A 26,412-nucleotide genomic window follows, 5' to 3' on the forward strand; every position below is an offset into this window, starting at 1 on the left:
ACACACACACACACACACACACACACACACACACACACACACACACAACTATGGAGCTGGAAGAATGACTTAAAAATCTTTTAATGATTAAGTAATTCCCACATACCACATTCTCTGCTGGGGCTCTGAGCTTTAAGAGCAAAAGTGAGTTGGTATTGTCATTTTATCAGGAGTTCCCCAGAACCAGAAGCCCCTGCAGGCCCTCCCATAAGATGGTAGAGGACAGTACCTGGTCATGTATGGGGTAACAAGGGATAGAGGCCAGAAGTGCTGGTCATAGTAATCCAATACAGTAAATGAAATAAAAGAATTCCCAAGTGCTAGTTCTTTGCTTAGTCTGTTGATCAGTGCAGCCTGTCTGACCTACCAGATCACAAAAGAGCCAGAGTTAGCATTTCAGGGATGAAAATTATACTAACAATTTTTTTTTAAGACATAGAGCTGCTAATTACTCAACTAAAGATGGAATTTTAAGTCTTCTGTGCAGTGATTACTAGAAAACCTATTACTGAGGTAGCAGAAGGTACTTACACATGGCCAAGTTCGTGGGCTATGGTAAAGGCAGCACTCAGTCCATTTTCTTCACTAATAGAGCAGCTCCGTAAAGGATCACACAGGGTACCTAATTCTGCTAAACCTGAAAAATTTCATAGTTGTATTTGAAAATGGGAAACATCAAATCATAAATAAAGCATTTACTATGGGCATTACTACTTAGAAATCGATGCAAGGAAAAAAAAGGATGTAGAGTTGGCTGTTAATACCACATAAGTGTTTTTTAAGGTGAAGGAAAAAAAGAACAGAATGATTTATCTGCAGTTGAAATATTTACCAATTCCTGGATTTTACTGAAGAAAATAATTCAAAATATGGGTCAAACAAGTGTTTAAAAAAAAGAAAAGGAAGAGGAAAAAGTATTTGTTAAGCAAAGGATGAAGTTTTAAGTCCCATTAGTGTGGATACTAGAAAAGGCAATGAATGTTTAAATTGGTAACAGAATACAGAAAATACACCACTATAATAAATTTTCATTTTAAAAACTTTTGAGGCAGCATACAATTAATTATAATGAGTGAATGTATGTTAAGTGCATAGAATAGCACCTGGTATCTAATATATATTAAATAAAATAGGATTCATATATTAAGGGCACCCAATAATTTTGCATTTTAGCTAAAGAAGATTTATTAAGATATATTTACTCTTTAAGATAAAGGATATCATGTCATGCCAATGTGCAGTATGAACTGACTGAACAAAAAGAATTAGAGCTGATAGAATCCATGAAAAATAGTCTAGAAGAAATTGACATTAAGTGTTCCTTACAACAATACATATTACATCAACCAAGTTGGCATTTTCCTTAATAGCATAGTTTTCACTACTACCATCCTCTATTATTTTCTTGTAAACTATCTGCTCTGCTAGGTAAATTCCTTTCATAAGAAAACAATTTTTCATATACAACCCGTTTCTTACTGGAAAGTTTGTACATTCATAAATTTCTTAATACAGACCTGTATTAACCACTGTTTTTTAACCCCATGCGCCTATATACTATTTCATTCGTAAAACTTAAGAACATGGACATTTTCCTAGCACTTAAATTTCGTACCGTGTGTGTGTGTGTGTGCGCGCGCGCGCACTTTAAAAGATATTAACCTGAGGAATCTAAAAATGCTGGAAAAATTCAGACTAACAAGTTCACTTGCCAATGCTTTTCTCTTTAATAAAAAAGAGTATTTGCTCTTTCTGAACCCACACCGAAAGTCACTGCTCAGGCAAAGCTCCCCACCAAAAGCTTTTTCTTGGTCAGAATCAAGGCCAAAAATGAGTAAGGGAAAAAAATAAGATTTAAAGTCTGCTGTCCAAAGTATGAAAGAATTGTTTTCCTTAACTAGGACTTGATGCTTGTATGTGCCATTTTTTAGTCAATTTTGGCCAATTTTACATTTCTCCTTTACTAGAAGTTAAAACTAACCATATTAATTGAGTATCTTGCCATTCCCATGCCTCCATTAGTATTTTCAATCTGTTAAATCACTCCATTTCCATATACTCATTTTTAAGGCTGTGTAGGCATTTCAAACAAAATATGGACTCTTATCACCCAAACTTGGTTTCATGCTCAGAGATGGATATATTCTAAGCTAAACATTTTAATCACATAACAGATCTGTGGAAACATGTATTGTGTATGATTGAAGTCCATACTCAAGTATGCCCATAAACAGGCAAGAACAAACAAAATCAAAGTGAATATATAACATTATGGTTTGAAGCAGCTAACTGATGGTTGTGCCTACATTCACTCAAGCGGATATTTGGTTCTATGAAAGTGGTCAGAGGTAGGATAAAGTGGTATGGGCCCTAACCTCATACCCATTCCCTGTGTTTGGAAGTTCAAGAAGCTGCACAGAGTCCTCCAATCTAACCACCTTAAAGAATAAAACTCCTTTTTAATTTTTTAATGTCTGCTTATTTTTGAGAGAGAGAGGGAGACACAGAATCTGAAGAAGTCCCCAGGCTCTAAGCTGCCAGCACAGAGCCCAACGTTGGGCTTGAACTAATGGATTGTGAGATCGTGACCTGAGCTGAAGTCAGAAGCTTAAATCCCAGGTGCCCTGTAAGTAAAAACTATTTTACAACATACTTTGCAAAAAGTGCTCAGAGACTGGGGCAATGGCATCTACAAAATATAGCAGAAAAATCTCACAATTTTTCCACATATTTTATATGAGAAAATTAAATACTAATACTTGTGTTAATATAAGTTGTGTACCCGCAGGCAAATTACTTGTCCTCATCTATGAAACTGAAAGCTATTCTTAAAGATTTGTTGTGAAGATTGAATGAGTTAAATCACACAAAACCTCACAAGAGTGTATGATACATGGTAAACACTCAAATATCAGCTATCATTATCATGACCCTTGATTTAAAGGATAATAAGAATACTTTCAGGGGAGAGAGGGAAGATGGCAGCATAGGAGGTCTCTGGGCTCACCGCGCGTCCTGCTGATCACTTAGATTCCACCTACACCTGCCTAAATAACCCAGAAAACCGCCAGAGGATTAGCAGAACGGAGTCTCCGGAGCCAAGCGCAGACGAGAGGCCCACCAAAGAGGGTAGGAAGGGCGGCGAGGCGGTGCACGCTCCACGGACTGGCGGGAGGGAGCTGGGGCAGAGGGGCAGCCCGCCGGCCAAGCAGAGCCCCCCAGTCTGGCTGGCAAAAGCGGAGGGGCCTTACAGACTGTGTTCCGACAGCAAGCGCGACTTAGCCTCTGGGAGGTCATAAGTTAACAGCTCTGCTCAGAAAGCGGGATGGCTGGAGGACAAAGGGAGGGAGAGTTGCTGAGCCCCCAGACGACAGAGCTCAGCTTGGCAGGGAACAAAGGCCCTCACCAGCGCCATCTCCCCCCGCCCATCCCCCAGCCAAAATCCCAAAGGGAACCAGTTCCTGCCAGGGAACTTGCTTGCTCCGCGCAAACACCCAACTCTGTGCTTCTGCGGAGCCAAACCTCCAGCAGTGGATCTGACTCCCTCCCACTGCCTCAGGGCCCCTCCTGAAGTGGATCACCTAAGGAGAAGCGAGCTAGGCCTGCCCGGCCTGCCCCTCCTGCCCCCGTGCACTTTGCCTACCCACCCCAGCTAATTCGCCAGATCCCCAGCACCACAAGCCTGGCAGTGTGCAAGTAGCCCAGACGGGCCACGCCACCCCACAGTGAATCCCGCCCCTAGGAGAGGGGAAGAGAAGGTACACACCAGTCTGCCTGTGGCCCCAGCGGTGGGCTGGGGGCAGACATCAGGTAGGACTGCGGCCCCGCCCACCAACTCCAGTTATACACCACGGCACAGGGGAAGTGCCCTGCAGGTCCTCACCACTCCAGGGACTATCCAAAATGACCAAACGGAAGAATTCCCCTCAGAAGAATCTCCAGGAAATAACAACAGCTAATGAACTGATCAAAAAGGATTTAAATAATATAACAGAAAGTGAATTTAGAATAATAGTCATAAAATTAATCGCTGGGTTTGAAAACAGTATAGAGGACAGCAGAGAATCTTTTGCTACAGAGATCAAAGGACTAAGGAACAGTCACTAGGAGCTGAAAGCGCTTTAAACGAAATGCAAAACAAAATGGAAACCACGACGGCTCAGATTGAAGAGGCAGAGAAGAGAATAGGTGAACTAGAAGATAAAGTTATGGAAAAAGAGGAAACTGAGAGAAAGAGAGATAAAAAAAATCCAGGAGTATGAGGGGAAAATTAGAGAACTAAGTGATACACTAAAAAGAAATAATATACGCATAATTGGTATCCCAGAGGAGGAAGAGAGAGGGAAAGGTGCTGAAGGGGTACTTGAAGAAATTATAGCTGAGAACTTCCCTGAACTGGGGAAGGAAAAAGGCATTGAAATCCAAGAGGCACAGAGAACTCCCTTCAGACGTAACTTGAATCGATCTTCTGCACGACATATCATAGTGAAACTGGCAAAACACAAGGATAAAGAGAAAATTCTGAAAGCAGCAAGGGATAAACGTGTCCTCACATATAAAGGGAGACCTATAAGACTCGTGACTGATCTCTCTTTTGAAACTTGGCAGGCCAGAAAGGATTGGCACGAGATCTTCAGTGTGCTAAACAGAAAAAATATGCAGCCGAGAATCCTTTATCCAGCAAGTCTGTCATTTAGAATAGAAGGAGAGATAAAGGTCTTCCCAAACAAACAAAAACTGAAGGAATTTGTCACCACGAAACCAGCCCTACAAGAGATCCTAAGGGGGATCCTGTGAGACAAAGTACCAGAGACATCACTACAAGCATAAAACATACAGACATCACAATGACTCTAAACCCGTATCTTTCTATAATAACACTGAATGTAAATGGATTAAATGCGCCAACTAAAAGACATAGGCTATCAGAATGGATAAAAAAACAAGACCCATCTATTTGCTGTCTACAAGAGACTCATTTTAGATCTGAGGACACCTTTAGATTGAGAGTGAGGGGATGGAGAACTATTTATCATGCTACTGAAAGCCAAAAGAAAGCTGGAGTAGCCATACTTATATCAGACAAACTAGACTTTAAATTAAAGGTTGTAACAAGAGATGAAGAAGGGCATTATATAATAATTACAGGGTCTATCCATCAGGAAGAGCTAACAATTATAAATGTCTATGCGCCGAATACCGGAGCCCCCAAATATATAAAACAATTACTCACAAACATAAGCAACCTTATTGATAAGAATGTGGTCATTGCAGGGGACATTAACACCCCACTTACAGAAATGGATAGATCATCTAGACACATGGTCAATAAAGAAACAAGGGCCCTGAATGATACATTGGATCAGATGGACTTGACAGATATATTTAGAACTCTGCATCCCAAAGCAACAGAATATACTTTCTTCTCGAGTGCACATGGAACATTCTCCAAGATAGATCATATACTGGGTCACAAAACAGCCCTTCATAAGTTTACAAGAATTGAAATTATACCATGCATACTTTCAGACCACAATGCTATGAAGCTTGAACTCAACCACAGGAAAAAACCTCCAAAAGCATGGAGGTTAAAGAACACCCTACTAACAAATGAGTGGGTCAACCAGGCAATTAGAGAAGAAATTAAAAAATATATGGAAACAAACGAAAATGAAAATACAACAATCCAAATGCTTTGGGACGCAGCGAAGGCAGTCCTGAGAGGAAAATACATTGCAATCCAGGCCTATCTCAAGAAACAAGAAAAATCCCAAATACAAAATCTAACAGCACACCTAAAGGAAATAGAAGCAGAACAGCAAAGGCAGCCTAAACCCAGCAGAAGAAGAGAAATCATAAAGATCAGAGCAGAAATAAACAATATAGAATCTAAAAAAGCTGTAGAGCAGATCAACGAAACCAAGAGTTGGTTTTTTGAAAAAATAAACAAAATTGACAAACCTCTAGCCAGGCTTCTCAAAAAGAAAAGGGAGATGACCCAAATAGATAAAATCATGAATGAAAATGGAATTATTACAACCAATCCCTCAGAGATACAAACAATTATCAGGGAATACTATGAAAATTATATGCCAACAAATTGGACAACCTGGAACAAATGGACAAATTCCTAAACACCCACACGCTTCCAAAACTCAATCAGGAGGAAATAGAAAGCTTGAACAGACCCATAACCAGCGAAGAAATTGAATCGGTTATCAAAAATCTCCCAACAAATAAGAGTCCAGGACCAGATGGCTTCCCAGGGGAGTTCTACCAGACGTTTAAAGCAGAGATAATACCTATCCTTCTCAAGCTATTCCAAGAAATAGAAAGGGAAGGAAAACTTCCAGACTCATTCTATGAAGCCAGTATTACTTTGATTCCTAAACCAGACAGAGACCCAGTAAAAAAAGAGAACTACAGGCCAATATCCCTGATGAATATGGATGCAAAAATTCTCAGTAAGATAGTAGCAAATTGAATTCAACAGCATATAAAAAGAATTATTCACCATGATCAAGTGGGATTCATTCCTGGGATGCAGGGCTGGTTCAACATTCGCAAATCGATCAACGTGATACATCACATTAACAAAAAAAAAGAGAAGAACCATATGATCCTGTCAATCGATGCAGAAAAGGCCTTTGACAAAATCCAGCACCCTTTCTTAATAAAAACCCTTGAGAAAGTCGGGATAGAAGGAACATAAAGATCATAAAAGCCATTTATGAAAAGCCCACAGCTAACATCATCCTCAATGGGGAAAAACTGAGACCTTTTTCCCTGAAATCAGGAACACGACAGGGATGTCCACTCTCACTGCTGTTGTTTAACATAGTGCTGGAAGTTCTAGCATCAGCAATCAGACAACAAAAGGAAATCAAAGGCATCAAAATTGGCAAAGATGAAGTCAAGCTTTCGCTTTTTGCAGATGACATGATATTATACATGGAAAATCCGATAGACTCCACCAAAAGTCTGCTAGAACTGATACATGAATTCAGCAAAGATGCAGGATACAAAATAAATGTACAGAAATCAGTTGCATTCTTATACACTAACAATGAAGCAACAGAAAGACAAATGAAGAAACTGATCCCATTCACAATTGCACCAAGAAGCATAAAATACCTAGGAATAAATCTAACCAAAGATGTAAAAGATCTGTATGCTGAAAACTATAGAAAGCTTATGCAGGTAATTGAAGAAGATATAAAGAAATGGAAAGACATTCCCTGCTCATGGATTGGAAGAATAAATATTGTCAAATTGTCAATACTACCCAAAGCTATCTACACATTCAATGCAATCCCAATCAAAATTGTACCAGCATTCTTCTGGAAACTAGAACAAGCAATCCTAAAATTCATATGGAACCACAAAAGGCCCCGAATAGCCAAAGTAATTTTGAAGAAGAAGACCAAAGCAGGAGGCATCACAATCCCAGACTTTAGCCTCGACTACAAAGCTGTAATCATCAAGACAGCATGGTATTGGCACAAAAACAGACACATAGACCAATGGAATAGAATAGAAACCCCAGAACTAGACCCACAAACGTATGGCCAACTCATCTTTGACAAAGCAGGAAAGAACATCCAATGGAAAAAAGACAGTGTCTTTAACAAATGGTGCTGGGAGAACTGGACAGCAACATGCAGAAAGTTGAAACTAGACCACTTTCTCACACCATTCACAAAAATAAACTCAAAATGGATAAAGGACCTGAATGTGAGACAGGAAACCATCAAAACCTTAGAGGAGAAAGCAGGAAAAGACCTCTCTGACCTCAGCCGTGGCAATCTCTTACTCGACACATCCCCAAAGGCAAGGGAATTAAAAGCAAAAGTGAATTACTGGGACCTTATGAAGATAAAAAGCTTCTGCACAGCAAAGGAAACAACCAACAAAACTAAAAGGCAACCAACGGAATGGGAAAAGATATTTGCAAATGACACATCGGACAAAGGGCTAGTATCCAAAATCTATAAAGAGCTCATCAAACTCCACACCCGAAAAACAAATAACCCAGTGAAGAAATGGGCAGAAAACATGAATAGACACTTCTCTAAAGAAGACATCCGGATGGCCAACAGGCACATGAAAAGATGTTCAACGTCGCTCCTTATCAGGGAAATACAAATCAAAACCACACTCAGGTATCACCTCACGCCAGTCAGAGTGGCCAAAATGAAGAAATCAGGAGACTATAGATGCTGGAGAGGATGTGGAGAAACGGGAACCCTCTTGCACTGTTGGTGGGAATGCAAATTGGTGCAGCCGCTCTGGAAAGCAGTGTGGAGGTTCCTCAGAAAATTAAAAATAGACCTACCCTATGACCCAGCAATAGCACTGCTAGGAATTTATCCAAGGGATACAGGAGTACTGATGCATAGGGGCACTTGTACCCCAATGTTTATAGCAGCACTCTCAACAATAGCCAAATTATGGAAAGAGCCTAAATGTCCATCAACTGATGAATGGATAAAGAAATTGTGGTTTATATACACAATGGAATACTACGTGGCAATGAGAAAAAATGAAATATGGCCTTTTGTAGCAACATGGATGGAACTGGAGAGTGTGATGCTAAGTGAAATAAGCCATACAGAGAAAGACAGATACCATATGTTTTCACTCTTATGTGGATCCTGAGAAACGTAACAGAAACCCATGGGGGAGGGGAAGAAAAAAAAAAAAAAAAGAGGTTAGAGTGGGAGAGAGCCAAAGCATAAGAGACTGTTAAAAACTGAGAACAAACTGAGGGTTGATGGGGGGTGGGAGGGAGGGGAGGGTGGGTGATGAGTATTGAGGAAGGCACCTGTTGGGATGAGCACTGGGTGTTGTATGGAAACCAATTTGACAATAAATTTCATATATTAAAAAAAAATAATAAAAAAAAATAAAACCCAAGTAATGTAAATATAAAAAAAAAAAAAAAGAATACTTTCAGAGAATTAAGAACAAAGCTGGAGATAACACCATCCCAGATTTCAAACTATACTACAAAGTTACAGTAATCAAAACAGCATGGTACTAGTGTGCATGCACATGCGTGTGCACACGCGCGCGCGCACACACACACACACACACACGAATAGAAGAGGATAGCCAGAAATAAACCCACACTCTTATGGGCAATCTATAACAAAGGAGGCAAGAATACAAAATGGGGAAAAGGGTCTCTTCAATAAATGGTACTAAACTGAAAAGCTACATTCAAAAAGCCAAAGTGGTCCAGTTTCACACACCATACACAAAAATAAATTCAAAACGGATCAAAGATGTAAATGTGAGACTTGAAACCATAAAATTCCTAAATGAAAATACAGGCAGTAATCTCTTGGACATTAGCCTTAACATATTTATAGACATGTCTCCTCAGAGACAAAAGCAAAAATAAACTATTGAGACTACACCAAAATAAGAAGTTTTTGCACAGCAAAGAACTCCATCAGCAAAATGAAAAGGCAACCCACTGAATAAGATACTGGTAAATAATATATCCAATAGGGATTAATATCAAAGATATATAAAGAACTCAAAAAACAATCCAGGTAAAAAATGGGCAGAGGACCTGAACAGGTATTTTTCCTAAGACGACACACAGATGACCAACACATGAAATTATGTTCAGCATCGCTATTAGGGAAATGCAAATCAAAACCATATGCGGTATCACCTCATACCAGTCAAAACGGCTAGTATCAAAAAGACAAGAAGTAAAAAGCATTGAGAAGAATGTGGAGAAAAGGTAACACTCATGCACTGTTAGTAGAAAGGTAAAATGGTGCAACTGTGGAAAATATGGAGGTTCCTCCCAAAATTAATAGAAATATCACACGATCTAGTAATTCCATTACTAGGTATTTACCTAAACAAAAACACTAACCCAGAAAGATACATGCACTCCTATGCTTATTGTAGCATTATGTACAATAGCCAAGGTATGGAAGCAACTCAAGTGCCTATTAATGGACAAATGGATAAAGAAGCTGTAGTGTACATATACGATGGAACATTAGCCATAAAAAGAAGAAAATGGTAAAAATTTGCAACAATATGGACGGACCTAGGAGGTATTATGCTAAGCAAAATAAGTCATTCAGAGAAAGACAAATACCATAATTTTTTCAAAGAACCAGCTCCTGGTTTCATTGATAGGTTCTACTATTTGAGTTTATATATCACTTATTTCTGCCCTCACCTTCATGATTTCCCCTCTACCACTGGCTCTATGCTTCGTTTGTTATTCTTTTTCTAGCTCCTTTAGGACTAAGGTTAGGTTATTTAAGATTTTTCTAACCCAAACTACGATGAGGTATCACCCCACATCTGTTAGAATGGCTAAAATTAACACAGCAAACAGGTGTTAGCAAAGATGCAGATAAAGGGGAACCCTTTGCACTGTTGGTGGGAATGCAAACTGGTGCAGCCACTATGGAGAACAGTACAGAGGTTCCTCAAAAAGTTAAAAATAGAACTACCCTATGACCCAGCAATTGCACTACTAGATATTTACCCCAAAGATACAATAACACAGATTCCAAGGAGTACATGCATCCAGATGTTTGTAGTGGCATCATCTACCATAGCCAAATTATGGAGAGAGCCTAAATATCTATTGACCAATGAATGGATAAAGTTGTGATTGGTGTCTGTGTGCATATATACATATGTACACATACAATGGAGTATTACTCAGCCATCACAAAGAATGAAATCTTGCCATTGGCAATGATGTGTATGGAGGTAGAGTGCTATAGACTAGGCAAAGTCAGTCAGAGAAAGACAAATACCATATGGTATCACTCACATGTGGAATTTAAATGAAACAAATGAACATGGCAGTGGAGGGAAGAAAACCAAGAAATCCATTCTTAACTGTAGAGAATGAATGGTTACCGGAAGGGAAGTGGGCAGGGAGGGGTTAAATAGGTGATGGGGATTAGGGAGGGCACTTGCTGTGAGGAGCGTTGGGTGTCGTATGGAGTGTTGAATCGTTAGATTCTACACCTGCAACTAATACTACACTGTGTATTAACTGGAATTTAAATGAGAACTTAGAAAATAATTTTCAAAACTTAAAATAAGCAGTAAGAAAATGACTAACACCAAAAAATAGGAAAAATGGGTCTTATTTCATTTCTCAAAAGAAGTGCGAATGGCCAGTAGCTATGAAAAGATGTTCAAATTCAATCATCGTGGAGCTGAAAATTACTACTATAATGAAATTACATTAAAATGGCAAAAATGATAATTCTCTAGATACCTTGTGTTGATAAGGACATAATCAAAAGCAATGTTTAGAATAAACTATTGATAAAGGTGCAAATTGGTACAACCATGTTAAGATACACCAAAGTTGAACATTAGCACATTTAATGATGTAACAGTTCAAATGTAGAATATACACGAGATTTTAAAGTGAAATTCATAATGAAAAACTGGAATTGGCCAAAATATCCACCGATAGCATGTAGATATGTAAACTAAGGAGAAAATATTACACAGCAGTGAGAATTCATGAACTACAACCACTATGCTCAAAAAGCAAAATCGAACAATTTCTTTTATGAGCACACACACATAGAGAACTGTTTTTCAAAAGATGAAAGTAACTGGGACATACAGAATTCATGGTATTGGCTACTGACCGGAGGCACGCAAAAAGGATAGAGTAAGGACTTAGCACAGGCCATATGATAGTATTAAGTTTTGGCTCTTAAATCTGGTGGTAGATTTATGGCTGTTCGTTTTGTTTTTTTGCTTTCAATCCGCATATAGTTGACATGTTATTTTGTGTGGATCAAATATTACATAACTAAACACTTCGTGTCCACCTTTGCACGACACTTGATATTTAGCAATGGGCACCATATTTGCTGTTCTTCTTTAAAATGTATTGAAGCAGAAGCTAATCACGACCATCATTACGACAATCAAAAGGATTACAATGTAAAATAAAAGGAAAAGAAACATTTTAAACAATTCAGGAAATAGTTATGTGAGTTGTATTTGATTTGCAAAATAACTTACCTAATGTGTCACATTTCTCCCTAGCTCCACAAATGTCTTCCCTTAAAAACAAAAAATTTTGAAACATGTTCAGCAAAGGTTTTTGCAACAATTCAAAACACAGATAAAGAAGTTTAAACTGTAATATGACCATTACCATCAACTGCCTTCCAAATCTGGGTCTTAAACTCTCAATAATTTAAACCCAAGGTATACACCTCTTGTATATATCAATAAGCAATAGAAGCTATAGAAGAGTGTCTGCTGTGAATAGTTGAAGCTTTAATCAAGTTCAGTAACTAGCTTTCTAATTACATTTTTCACCTCTGCCTTTACTTATGCAGTACATGTAATAGAGTTTACCCTTTCCTTGATGCTTCCGCAATCACTATGAGCTGCAGTGATTATTCTCCACGACAAATAAGGATGTTTTCAGATATCACCAACTTGGTTTTTTTTGTTTTGTTTTTCCTTCTGCGTTACTTAGTCCCTAACCCATCTGACAATTCTCTGGTCTTTCCTACATGTCAGCTATTTTACATGGACTGAGGGTTTCATTTCAGGGTTCTAGAAAGCAGATTATGAGTCTGACCCCTAAATGGAAGAATTATTTCCTTCTGTCAACCAACCAGCCAATCCTAAAATCTAATTATTCTAGTAACCAGTGTTGCTGAAGCAAAGGCATGAATTAACAATGTATAGTGGTGCTTATAAAATGGATATTTTTTAATAGCATAAGTTGTTTTAAGTAAGCACATTAAGACCCTTGCAAATACAGTCTAGCAATTAAGATATGTATTGAGCATCAAAACAATAGGTTTTTTGTTTTTTTTTTTCTTTTTAAAGTACAAGTAGCCAAAAAAGTAGGCAACCAGTTACAATTCAAAAGCTCTTCCAAGTGATTGAAGTATCAAGTGGGGAAGGAACATAACCTGTTTTCAGTTCCATAACTATGTTTGTTTCCAAATATTTTTCCTAGTTCTGTCACTAATAAGGAAATTATTTTGCTTGGGTCAGTTTACTCCTCTGCAACCTAACATTGCTAATTTCCTAAGGAATCCATTTGCATTTTGGTCTGCAAGAACAATGTTTTCATTCAACAGTATCTTTTGCAAGACAAGTTCTTAGAGAACGCTTCCATGTATCGATCAAGAAGGTAACAAGAAATAGCAGTGATCACGCAGGACAGAAAGGTAAACCACTGTGGTGGGAAGGTTATTTCTAAAACTGTACCTAGTGATAAGAACAGCAGTGTCATGGTGAGAAGGGTGAGCATCATCAAGAACATTCTGAGTTTGCTGCCATAAACAAAAGTTACGCAATGTGGTAGCTGCATTGTAACTGATGACTGGTCCTTCCTGCACACAAAAAAATAAAAAAAGGAATTTAATAATACATTAAAACATCCATACCCTCTTTTCTCCAAGCTTGTCAGCATCCTCGTAGTTTATCAAATAGCATTTTCAGAAGCAGATAAATTAACATCTGTCCTTCATGTTTTTAAAAAAATATCTTAGCAATATTTAAAACATCAGGATCAAAACGGAATCTAGTGAGACCTTTTCCATGAAACCATCTAATATTTAGAATCAAAAAATTTGTAAAAACTTATAAATCTTTCAAGGGTAGAATTACAAAAGGGAATAGTTGTTTTTAAATTATTATTTCCTTTTATTTCCACCACAAAGTAAGTTAATCACTCCCATTCAAGTTTTTGAATGTAAATTTTTAGGAATATCTCATTTCTAGTAACAATTTTGTGATCTGTATGTAAAGTCTACTACTATTAAGGATACTAACTTCAACCAGTTTCTTACCTGTTCATTATGAATTACAACTAATTTCACGATTACTATGTTGATAAGATTTCCAATACTTGAGTCCTTGTAGATTGCTGCAACCTACAAGGGAAAACAAAATGTTTCACATTCTACAAGGTTAATCCTACATCAGAGTTCATTTCTAGTTCTTGATAGAACTGCACTTTACTATTGACCTTTTAAGAGCTGTGGTATGAAAATATGTTCTTAGTGTTAGGATCTTATTACATATGCTTTCAGATTTTATAAGACAGCCCTTCATATGTCGTACATGTAAATTTTGATGTATTAACTGCTAAAAAAAATTATAGTATTTACTTTAGAAAGTGTAAGATCAGATACCTAAATGAGTTATTTCTTCTCAAAAGGAAACTGAATCCAGTCCTAGAACATCAATTGTCTGACCTACCTGCACAGTGTCATCTCCCAGGGACCTTTTCACAAATCCTGATGCCCAGGCCACATCTCTTAGCAATTAAATCAGAATCTCTAGGGTTGAGACCCAGGCATCAGTATACCTTCAAAATTTTCCCAGTATTTTTTTTTTAATGATTCCCATGTGAAACCAAGTTTGAGAAACAGCAACCTTAACCCTATTACTGAAATCGGTCCATGTATCAGCAGCATCTGTATCACCTGGAGCTGATCAGAAATGCAGAATCGCAGACCCCACCATGAACTAGTGAATCAAAATCTGCATTTTAACAAAATCAAGTAATTTGAGCACTCGGAATTTGGAAAATACCCTTGAGGATTCAGCAGGAATTTCACTTCATTCTGTGCCACACTCCCTAATTTACATGACCATTATACTCCATAGAGAAGTTTTAACTAATATTTTCCAAAATGGCTGTATAGTTCCAAATCTGAATATGCTTAGAATTTTTAATGGTTAGCATTCCTGGAATCCATGGGGACTGATTCATCTAAAATCACATAAGAAACCCGACAAGAGGTCACAGGTCAATAGGCAGGTCACCACCTGGTCTTTAATTTTCCAAAACTGAAAAATGCAATTCTATGAGGCCCTCTACATGGGCTCAATTTATGATTCTTGGTTAAGGTGCTAATTCACTAATTTATCTCTTCTTGTAGCCATCATAGCAGTTTCTGCTGCAGTAGTGTCTTCCATGTTCAATGCCATTTCACTCCTTTCAAGACAATCCCTCAGGACCTGGGCCACCTGTGCAATGAAAGTCATTTCCAAACATAGGTAGTAATCTCTTTGACAATGGCCTTAGTAACATTTTTCTTGATAGGTCTCCCTAGGCAAGGGAGAAAAAAGCAAGACTAAATGACTAAGACTACGCTAAAATAAAAAGCTTTTGCACAGCAAAGGGCATCATCATCAAAATTAGACAAAAACCTAATATTTACAAATAATATATCCATTGGGGATTAAGTATCAAAGATATATAAAGACCTTAAAAAACCATCTGATTAAAGTAGGGCAGAGGACCTCAGGAGACATCTTTCCAAAGATGACATATACATGGCCAACAGACACATGAAAAGATGCTCAACATCACTAATCAGGAAAATGGAAACCCAAACCACATCACTTTACATCTATCAGGAATAGCTAATATCAAAGAGACAAGAAATATCAAGTGTTGGTGATGATATGGAGAAAAAGGAACCTTTTTTCCTGGACACAGTTGGTGTAAATGTAAACTCGTTGCAACCACTGTGGAAATCAGTATAGAGGTTTGTCAAACAAAAATAGAAATACTTTGCGATGTAGTTATTCCACTACTGGCTATTTACCCAAAGAAAACCCTAGTTCAAAAGGGTATGTGCACTTGTGTTTATTACAGCATTATTTACAAGAGCCAAGATATGGAAGCAATCTGTGTCCACTGATAGATGAATAAAGACATCATTTTATACATATATGTGTGTGTGTGTGTAATAGTATTACTCAGGCATAAGGAGGAGATCGTGCCATTTGCAACAACATAGGAGGAACTTAGAGAGTATATTGCTAAGTGAAAGAACTCAGGCAAAAGACACTTATAAGTGGAATCTAAAAAGCAAAACCAAGCATTAATAAACCCATAAATACAGAGGACAAACAGGTGGTTGACAGAAGGGAAGAAATAGGCAAAATGAGTGAAAGGGTGGGAGGTACAGGCTTCCAATTACGGAATAAGTCAGGAGGATGAAAGGTACTGCATAGGGAATATGGTCAATGGCATTGCATGGTGAACTATGGTAGCTACACGTGAACACAGCATAATATGTAGAGTTGTCAAATCACTGTCGTATACTTGAAACTAATACAGCATTCTTTGTCAACTAAAAAATTTCTGAAACCTGGATCACCATCTCCTGGACCACGACCCAGACCAAGATAGCAATTGCTTCAAGAGATACTACTTGTCCCATCCTTTTGATTAACATTCAACATCTACACCTTGCTTTAATCCAGAGACAGGGAAGACATGGACCCTGATCTTGTGGACCTTAGAGTTTGCTGGAAGTACTAGTGGTGGAGTCCTCATTCCATGAGCCAAAGAGCTGTTTCAATATAATGAATCACCTACACGACTGCTCCAGTTTTTTTTGTTTGTTTGTTTGTTTTTGTTTTTGTTTTTTTTTTTGCTACATGGAATAATGACGAGAGCAAGAGCCAAAAACATCTCTGGAAATGCTGACACTGCAGGGTCACCATGGACTTCAATACACTTTCCAGAACTTTATTGTTTTAGCTGTGCAGCCATAGGCATTTACAGGTTGGTTATTTCTACCTACAGTGGTGCCTTTAGCAGAAGTTGTGGTCTTCTGGCATTGAGAGTACGGGGACAAATCATTGGCCATTTCAAGCAGGTCTGTTAGCCCCGCAGCACTGCTCACTTGAAAATGGGAGCTGTGGAAACTGGTAGCTGAATTGGTATTTTCCATGCAACTTAAGAAAGTACATACTTCCCGTGGAAAACAAAGTATACCCACACTTCAGACTTATCCTTTGATTCAGTGAGTTTAACAGTGGATGCTTTTCTAAGTCCAATTACAAAAGAGAACAATACACCTCAGATTTATGCTCAAAGGCTCTCTTCCACTTAAAAAATGAACAGTTGTGAAGACTTCTAGGTCACAAGAGACCATGCATTCTCCATACTTCACATAGGAAAGAGCTTAAGTACTATGAATTATCTACAGGACTAATTTCTTCACTCATTACTCGAAATAGGTGGACTACAAGTGACAATCTGGATGTTATGAATTTATTTTGTAGGTGATACTATATAATATTGAGTTTAAGGAACAGATGTTGCACCTTTATTGAAAAGTAACCAATCTGTAAGCAAGATATGGTATATACACATATATAGATGTATACATATATCTATGTGTATGTACATATACATACACACAATGGAAGATTACTAAGCCATACAAAAGAATGAAATCTTGCCATTTGCAATGAATGGATGGAGCTACAGAGTATTATGCTAATCAGAATAAGTCAACCAAATACCAATACCCTATGATTTTAGGTGTGTGGATTTTAAGCAAACAAATGAGCAAAGGGGGGAAAAGAGGCAAACCAAGAAACTCTTAATTACAGAGAACTGATGGTTACCTGAGGGGAGGTGGGGGGGTGGTGGTGAAATTGATGATGGGGATTAAGGAGTACACTTGTGATGAACACAGAGCAATGTATAGACATGTTGAATCACTATGTTGTTCAAGTGAAACGAACATATTATAATGCAGGTTAACTGAAATTTAAATGAAAACAAAAATATAACCTCATTCATCCTCAGGTAAAACATACAAAACACAGTTCAACTTAATTCTTTACATAATCTCCCCAAAAAACCCTCAGGTTGCTACTTTGCTTTTATGCTAAAATGGTATCATTGAGTAATTAAGGTCATCCTATTTAGTTGTATGCATTTCCTGTTTTATGTATAGACCTTCATAATGTGCTTACATTCAACGTATGTTCCTTTTACTTTATGTGTATATTTAAAGGTGTTACTGTATAAGTATTACGTTAAACTGAATTATGAAGCAGGCAGATGGCAAGGACCATTTAGTCAGAGGCTTTTGTAATTGACATGTACAATGTGCTTCTCTTATCCCCAAACTACCACCCTCCTATTACATTGCCGAGATGGTAAGGTACCATGTTTGCTACTTTTTCATGACTACATTCATAGATTGGCTTTAGCTCTGACCACCGTATTTTCTAGAAGATCAGAATTCTATCCCCTAAGTCCTTCTAATTAGCTCTTGGTATAAAACTTTCTTTCAGAACCCTGATGTGTTTCACGCCCTAGCCCTGACACTACCACTGTAGACACTTGACCATGGCCTCAGAGAAGTCCTATGCAGCCAGGAGCCCTTGGTTTTAGTTCTAGCTCTATTGCTAGTTACAAGGAAGTTGGTCAATTCTGGAAATGGACCTCTTTTTGTCTCTGTTCTTGCAACCATGTTGAGGCACCAAGCATCCCTGGTCACCATGCCATAGTGTATTCAATCAGTATTTACCAGATGCTATTGAGGGGAGGAGAGTAGAGGCCATTTGTGTTTTAAAGCACAAAAATCATCTCACAGTTTGAGAAATGTGGAGTAAAAAAGTTAAACAGCCTATTTGATACTTTTGTGAAGATACCTAACAAATCCACATTATCTAGGAGAGGTATTTCACACAAATGCTTCAACAGTTTTTTTTTTTCCTTCTTCCCATAGAGCATGTCACATGACTAGTATCCCATTCCATAGACTACACAGTAGAAAAATGCTACATCAGCTTTCTTAGATAACCTTTTGTTCTACAGCACCATGTAATATTGATATATAACTATAATCACTACATATTAGAGTGCTGTATTTTACAACTTCATTGATCTAATTAGAATATATTGAATATTTTATTCTTTAAGTGTTTGTTCCCCTAGCATATCATGTTTATTTTTCTCTACAAGTCTCACAAAACAGTACTTCATGGATATTAAAAAAAAAAAAAAGTAGGGGCGCCTGGGTGGCGCAGTCGGTTAAGCCTCCGACTTCAGCCAGGTCACGATCTCGCGGTCCGTGAGTTCGAGCCCCGCGTCAGGCTCTGGGCTGATGGCTCGGAGCCTGGAGCCTGTTTCCGATTCTGTGTCTCCCTCTCTCTCTGCCCCTCCCCCGTTCATGCTCTGTCTCTCTCTGTCCCAAAATAAATAAAATAAAAAAAAAACAAAAAAAACAAAAAAAAAAACGTTGAAAAAAAAAAGTAAAGAAATGATATAAATTCTGTTTAAATACTTTAAGAAAATTCTAAGCAAAATACACTTCGTGCAAATAATGAGGTTATTGTCACCATTAACTGACCAACTATTTTGAAATAATTTGTATACAAAGCTTCAGCAAATGTATATATGGCATGTTTAGAGGCTGCCTTTTTAAAAAATGATTTAGCCATTTTTAATGGAGATAATTGACATTATATATATATATATATATAAAATCACATATATATAATGAAATCACCATGATAAATCACATATCTATTTTCTCTCGTGAGGAGAACTCAGATCTACTCCAAGCAATTTCAAACATACAATAGTCACCATATCAACTATTCACCATCCTGTGCATTACATCCTGAGGACTTGTAACTGTTTACCTCTTGATCGCTTTCACCTTCAAAGTCTTCTACACAAAACTGATTTTAACACAGTGAAGAGACTGTTTACAAAGATCACAAATCTTGTCTGATCTTTTTGCTCGAAATTAGAAAATGATATTCCACAACAAAGTAAATATGCGCAAGGAACAAATTTATCCTTATTTACTACATGGAGTACTACCAGAACCAATAATGTAAGTCAACTATACTTCAGCTAAAAATAAATAATCTAAAAATTAAAAATAAGAACACAGAGTTGAAGGAAAAGTGAACATAACGGTCCTACCTGAAGTATGAAAGTATATCATTGTTTTTATTTTAGTGTGGCTAAAAATTTCCTCTACCCTGAACATCAGTGAAATCAAAGGTATTAAGTCAGGGTAATCCAAGTGAGGCTTTTGGCTGATAAGTGTCTCCAATAGTAACTGTATTTTAATAAACAGGACTCATTCCTGATGATCACATGATGTGCCTTACATTTACATGATTAATTGTGTAAGAAAGTGAATACTATCAAGTCAAACCTTTATAAACACAACAGAGTATAAAAGTCTCTGACCTACAGTATTTTCAAGGTTTATTAAATAAATCACTGAATATCAAAGTAAGTTAAGAAAATAATTGCTCTCGTTACAAATTCTTTGGTTGTTTAGTTATATGTGAATGCCATTTTAGCCTAATACTGTCACCCAAATTCTCTACAGATAAAAGCTTTGGTATTGAAAATAGTTGAACATCTTTGGTCATTTAACACAAACTCTTATTTTATTGGATACACTATACATAATTCCGTTCTTCCCAATTTTCATATTAATGCCAGAATCACTTTGAATAACAGATCACTAAGGTATCGGTACAGCACTATAGTGAATTAAATCACACAAATTTCTCCATCACTGTACTCATTTTGTTGAATTGTTGAAAGTAAAGAAAAAGACAGCACAATTGTCTGTAAGGTTAAGGGCAGATAATCCTCTAAATGGTGTCCATAATCATGTGCTCAGTGTTGAAGCATTAAGCTATTTCTCCATTTTATATAGAGCCAACATACAAAAACTTTATCATTTTGAACTTTTCTTTAAATGGTTCACAAACTTCAAGTATAAATCACATTTTCTTGTCTTTTTCCTAAATTACTGTCACCAAGAACATTACCAATATCCTGTGTGTTTGAATAAATGTAGTTAATGCCTCCTTAAAAATGAGGACAAAATGTGCAAAATCTCGGTTTCCGTCCTCAATCGGAAACACATCTGCAGACACTTACATGGAGACTGCACTCCTCTCATCACTTCAGAACAATTTTGGAAATGGACTTCACGAGTGGAGATGAAACAAGTTGAACTACACTTGACTATTTCTACAAGGTGTGCCCAACTGTTCCAGTTTGCTAGGACTAAGGGGTTTCCAGGGCCAGGAGTCTCAACCCTAGAACTAGAAAAGTCCCAGGCAAAACAAGAAGAGTCTGTCACTCTTGCTCCAAGATTCCACTCACATGGTTTACATCTGCAACTACAGCTATGACCACAGCTTTTCACTAATAACATATATACAGAACCATGAAGTCTGACTTTCCTGTATTCTTACCTGAACATTCTTTAGGTTTTTAAATTCCAGTTAGTTAACGTACAGTATAAAACTAGTTTCAGGTGTACAATATAGTGGTTCAACACTTCCCTATTACACCTGGTGCTCATCACAAGTCCACTCTTTAATCCTGACCTGTTTTTTCCCCGTCCTTACCTCCCCCCTCCCCTATCCAGTAACCATGTGTTTGTTGTCTACAGTTAACCTGTCTTGGTTTGCCTCTTTTTCCCCCCTCTCTTCCTTTGTTTCTTAAATTCCACATATTCTTTTAATGAAAAAGAATGGAGAAGCACTAAACGCAGGTAATTTATGTCATCTGAACTTTGACCTTTGACAAAGCAAGCATATACAAAACCCAAACTACCTCAAAAGAGAAACTGTCCTAAATTTTTCCTCCTACCTATCTACATTTAGAATGCTCCCCTCTTCCCTAACCCTGCTTCAGTCTATCTCCTTGTGAATGAAAGCTCAACACAACCAGCTGACTACATCTACAAACATCTCATCTTCAACTGCAAATGGCTCTCCTAGTGGGACTAAGGGTCTAGGAAGTAACATGTGCATATATTGGGCTACTGTTTCAAGCAATCTGAGAAGCTGATTTACTTTCTATGAAGTCAGAAGAAGGTCTGTTTTGCCCTTTATCAACTGTGACTTTATGTCACAGTATCTTCTCCAAACAATGATTATATTGATTTTTATGTGAAATACAGGTACCAAAACATTTCTGAGTATGCCAGTATTGCCAAAATTGTGTGGCTATTTCCTTCTTCTCGTCATTATTTCTACAGCATGGATATCAGAGTTACCCATAATTAAACAGGCTTCAAAATCTGTCACCTTTACAAAATCTGGTGTTTTCCTTGGGAATCTCTACCCTCCTTCCCACAATTTTCTTAATGACTATCTCCTTTACCCACATAAATTTACTAAGTTTATCTTACACTGTTCCATATACTTGATACCATTTCCTACATTATCAACGGACATCTTCCATGCCTGTACTCTCATTAGAATCCCCTCATAATGAGCTTGCCAAACTCAGATGTAGATAGTTATACATCTAGATAATTACACTTTTCATTACTTCAGATTCAGAAGTAAAAACATGTTATCAGGATAAATTTCCACGTATTGCTCTGTTTTCTTTTTAAAAACTCAGGTCAACAAATGTCCTATTATACGCAATTCAGAAATCACTTTGAGTCATCTATTACAATGTCATGCATTCTGAAAAAGAGTACTACTTTTTTTTAACATCAAGTTATTATTGAGAGACTGAGCATGAGCATGGGAGGGGCAGAGAGGAGGAGACCCAGAATTCAAAGCAGGTTCCAGGCTCCGAGCTGTCAGCACAGAACCCAATGTAGGGCTTGAACTCACAGACTGGGAGATCATGACCTGAGCCAAAGCCAGACACTTAACCGACTGAGCCACCCAGGCACCCCCCAAAAAGTATTACTTTAATCACTTTTTTGTTTTATCTTTCATGAACTATTGAATGCCTACTTGGTACCAGATACTATACTTAGGCAACATGGGCCATTTATTCTTAGCACATATAAGAATTTAAGGTAAAATGTTATATATAAGGAAAAAAAACAGGGTCTTATTTTCAAATAACAATGTACTGAACTGGACATTTCTAGCCAAGAAAAATTTACAATAACCAATAGATGTATCCTGGCCATGTCTGTTCCATCAAGTAGATCTAAATTCCTTACATGTGAATAAAGGTATTTCCAGCCATGAGATATGTTCCGATAACCTGAATCTGTATAAATAGTTGACTATATAACTCATTAATTAAACCAGGGGACTCTTGAGCATGAAAGATGCTTTTAGTAATTACTCCAAAAGAATAGGCCTAAATCCAGAAGAGTCCAGACAACAGATTTAAGTATGTGTATGTATTTGGTATATATAAGATATAGAGTTCTACCACTGTAGAACTAGTCTAGGTCCTTCACTAGGTCTAGAATTCTGTTCCAGGATACTGCCACCACCCCTACTCAAAATAGATGTTAATATCAGGTCAAGAACTCTGACAGCTACTGTGATCTTACATTCCAAATTTGCTAAAGGAGCTCTCTAATTGCCTGTCCTTTAATCTTCATAAATAACATTTATAATGTAAAGTGTCATTTTGTCCCAATGAAAATGAAAACAATAGTCCCAAATCTTTGGGATGCAGTAAAAGTGGTCCTAAGAGGGAAGTTTATAGCAATACAGTTCTACCTTTCTACCAGAAGAAAAATCTTGAACCACCTACCTGTTACCACCTAAAGGAGCTAGAAAAAGAAACCCAAAACCAGCAGAAAGGAAATGATAAAGACTGGAGTATAAATAAGTAATATATAAAACTAAAAAAATACAACAGATAAATGAAACCAGGAGCTGGTTCTTTGAAAAGATCAACAAAATTGATAAACTTCCAGCCAGACTCATTAAAAAAAAAAAAGTGCAGAAAAAGTCACAAATATCACAAATTAAAGAGGAACAAAACCAAAGAAATACAGACAACTGTAAGAGGAGATTATGAAAACTCATGCCAACAAATTGAACCAAGAAAAAGTGAATTCCTAGAAACAGAACCTACCAAAACTGAAGCAGGAAGAGTAGAAATGTGAACAGATGGATTACCAGCAATGAAATTGAATCAGTAATCAAAAAACTCCCATTAAAAGTCTAGAACAGTTGGTTTCATAGGAAGATTCTGAACATTTATAGTTAATACCCATTCTCCTCAAACTATTCCAAAAAAAGGGGGAAAAAATAAAGGAAATTCATTCTGTAAGGTATCATCCAGACATCAAAACCAGATAAAGACACCACACACACACACACACACACACACACACACACACACACACACACACACACACACACAAACACACAGAACTAGAGGCCAGTATCTCTGATGAAAACATATGTAAAAATCTTCAACAAAATACTAGCAAACTGAATCCCATGATACATTGAAAGACCATTCACCATGATCAAGTACGATTTATTCCTAGGATACAAGGTGGTTCAATATTTGTAAATAAATCAACATGATACATCACAAGGATAAAAACCATATCATCATTTCAACAGATACAGATAAAGCATTTGACAAAGTGCAACATCCGTTCATAAAAACCCTCAACAAAGTAGGCTTAGAGAGAACATACCTCAACATAGTAAAGGCCCTATATAAATAACCACAGCTAACAACATTCAACAGGGATAAACTGAGCTTGTCAACCAAAGATCAGGAACAAAACAAGGATGTCTACTCTCATGACTTCTATTCAACATAGAAGTAAGTCCTAGCCACGGTAATTAGGCAAGAAACAAAATAATAGGCATCTAAATTGTTAAGAAATAAAAGTTACACTAGTTGCAAATCTAGTGATACCATATGTAGAAAACCCTAATGATTCCAAAAAACTAGAATAAGTGAATTCAATAAATTTGCAGGATTCAAAAATCCATGTACAGAAATCTGTTGCATTTTTATACATGAATAAAGCAGGATAAATAGAAGAACACAATCCCATTTATATCAGCACTAAAAATAATGAAGTATCTAGGAATAAACTTAATCCAAGAGGTGAAAGACCTTTATTCTGAAAACTATAAAACAGATTAAATAAGTTCAAGAAAATCTAAAGAAATGGAAAGACATTTTATACAGGTTGCAAGAACAAATCTTTTTAGAATGTCTATAGTACCCAAAGCAATCTACAGATTTAATACAATCCTTATCAAAATACCACCAAGGATTTTTCACAGAGAGAGAACAATCCTAAAATTTCTATGAGACAGATAAAGACCCTGGTAGCCAAAGCCATCTTGAAGCAAATAAAACTGGAGGTATCCTAATTCCAGACTTCAAGTTATATTAAAAAGCTGTAGTAATTAAAACAGTACTGTACTGGCATAAAAATAGACGTATAGATCAATAGATCCAAATACAGAACTCTGAAATACACCTATAGTTATATGGTCAATTAATCTTTAACAAAACAGGAAAGAACATCCAATGGGAAAAAGATGGTCTCTTCAACCAATGGTGTTGGGAAAACTGGACAGCAAAATGCAAAAGAATAAAATTGGATCTTTTCTCACACCATGTACACAAATAAACTCAAAATGGATCAAAGACCTACACATAAGACATGAAACCATAAAAATCCTAGAAGAGAGCAGAGGAAGCAATTTCTCTGACGTCAGTCTAACAGTTTTTTTTCCACATAGGCCTCCTGAAGCAAGCGAAATAAAAGCAAAAGTAAACCATTGGGACATCAAAATAGAAAACTCTGCAGAGCAAGGGAAACCAACAACAAAACTAAAAAGCAACCTACAGAAAGGGAAAAAAGCTATTTGCAAATGGCATATCCATGTACGAGTATGGATGGATATATATCCAAAATACATAAAGAATTGATTCAACAGCCAAAAAAACCACATAATCCAATTTTAAAAATGGGCAGAAAACATGAACAGGAATTTCTCCAAAGACATACAGATGGCCAACAGACATGCTCAAAATTTCTCATCAGGGGAAACGCAAATCAAAACTACAAGGGGTTATCAACTCACACCCATCAGAATGGCTAAAATAACACAAGAAACAAGTGTTGGTGAGGATGTGGAGAAAAAGGAACTCTCTTGCACCATTGGTGGGAAAGCAAACTGGTACAGCCACTATAGAAAAAAGTGTGGAACTTCCTCAAAAAGTAAAAATAGAACTGCCCTATGATCCAGTAATTGCCCTACTGGGTACTTACCCCCCAAAACACCTAAACACTAATTCAAAGTGACACATGCACTCCTATGTTTATTGCAGCATTATTTACAGAAGCCAAATTATGGAAGCAGCCCAAGTGTCCACTGATAAATGAATGGATAAAGAGGTGGTGTGCATGTGTCTGACATACACACGTAATGGAATATTACTTAGCCATAAAAAAATGAAGCCTTGCCATTTGAAACAACATGGATGGAGCTGGAGTATAATGCTAAGCAAATTAAGTCAGAAAGACAAATATGATCTTATTTACGTGTGGAATTTAACAACGAGCAAAGGTAAAAAAATTTAAAAAAAAAAGAAAAAAAAAAAAAAAAGAAGACAGACTCTTAACCGTAGAGAACTAAGGATTACCACCAGAAAGGGAGGTGGGTGAAATTGGTGATGGAGATTAAAGAGTACACTTATCATGATGAGCACTAAGTATAGAACTGTTGAATGTTCACCTGAAACTAATAGAACACTCTGTTAACAATATATTAAACTGGAATTAAAATTAAAAACCTTAAAAATAAAATATCATATATTCCAATTTCTGACTTGACAAATATAGCAATAGCAAA

At 37.1% G+C, this 26,412-nt stretch overlaps 1 protein-coding gene across 1 annotated transcript in view; it reads right to left on the minus strand.

The window, feature by feature from the left end:
* Positions 1 to 26,412, minus strand: part of ADAMTS20 (ADAM metallopeptidase with thrombospondin type 1 motif 20) — a 177,174-nt gene that overhangs the window by 107,083 nt on the left and 43,679 nt on the right. Inside the window, exons 5-8 of the mRNA XM_049625325.1 lie at positions 13,839 to 13,922; positions 13,255 to 13,379; positions 12,043 to 12,083; positions 532 to 637 (exon numbers count right to left, since the gene is read on the minus strand). Of these exons, the coding sequence (XP_049481282.1) occupies positions 532 to 637; positions 12,043 to 12,083; positions 13,255 to 13,379; positions 13,839 to 13,922 (356 nt within the window). The remainder of the gene's footprint in view (positions 1 to 531; positions 638 to 12,042; positions 12,084 to 13,254; positions 13,380 to 13,838; positions 13,923 to 26,412) is intronic.

The sequence above is a fragment of the Panthera uncia genome, chromosome B4 (assembly GCF_023721935.1).
Source record: "Panthera uncia isolate 11264 chromosome B4, Puncia_PCG_1.0, whole genome shotgun sequence".
Classification (NCBI taxonomy): Eukaryota; Metazoa; Chordata; class Mammalia; order Carnivora; family Felidae; genus Panthera; species Panthera uncia.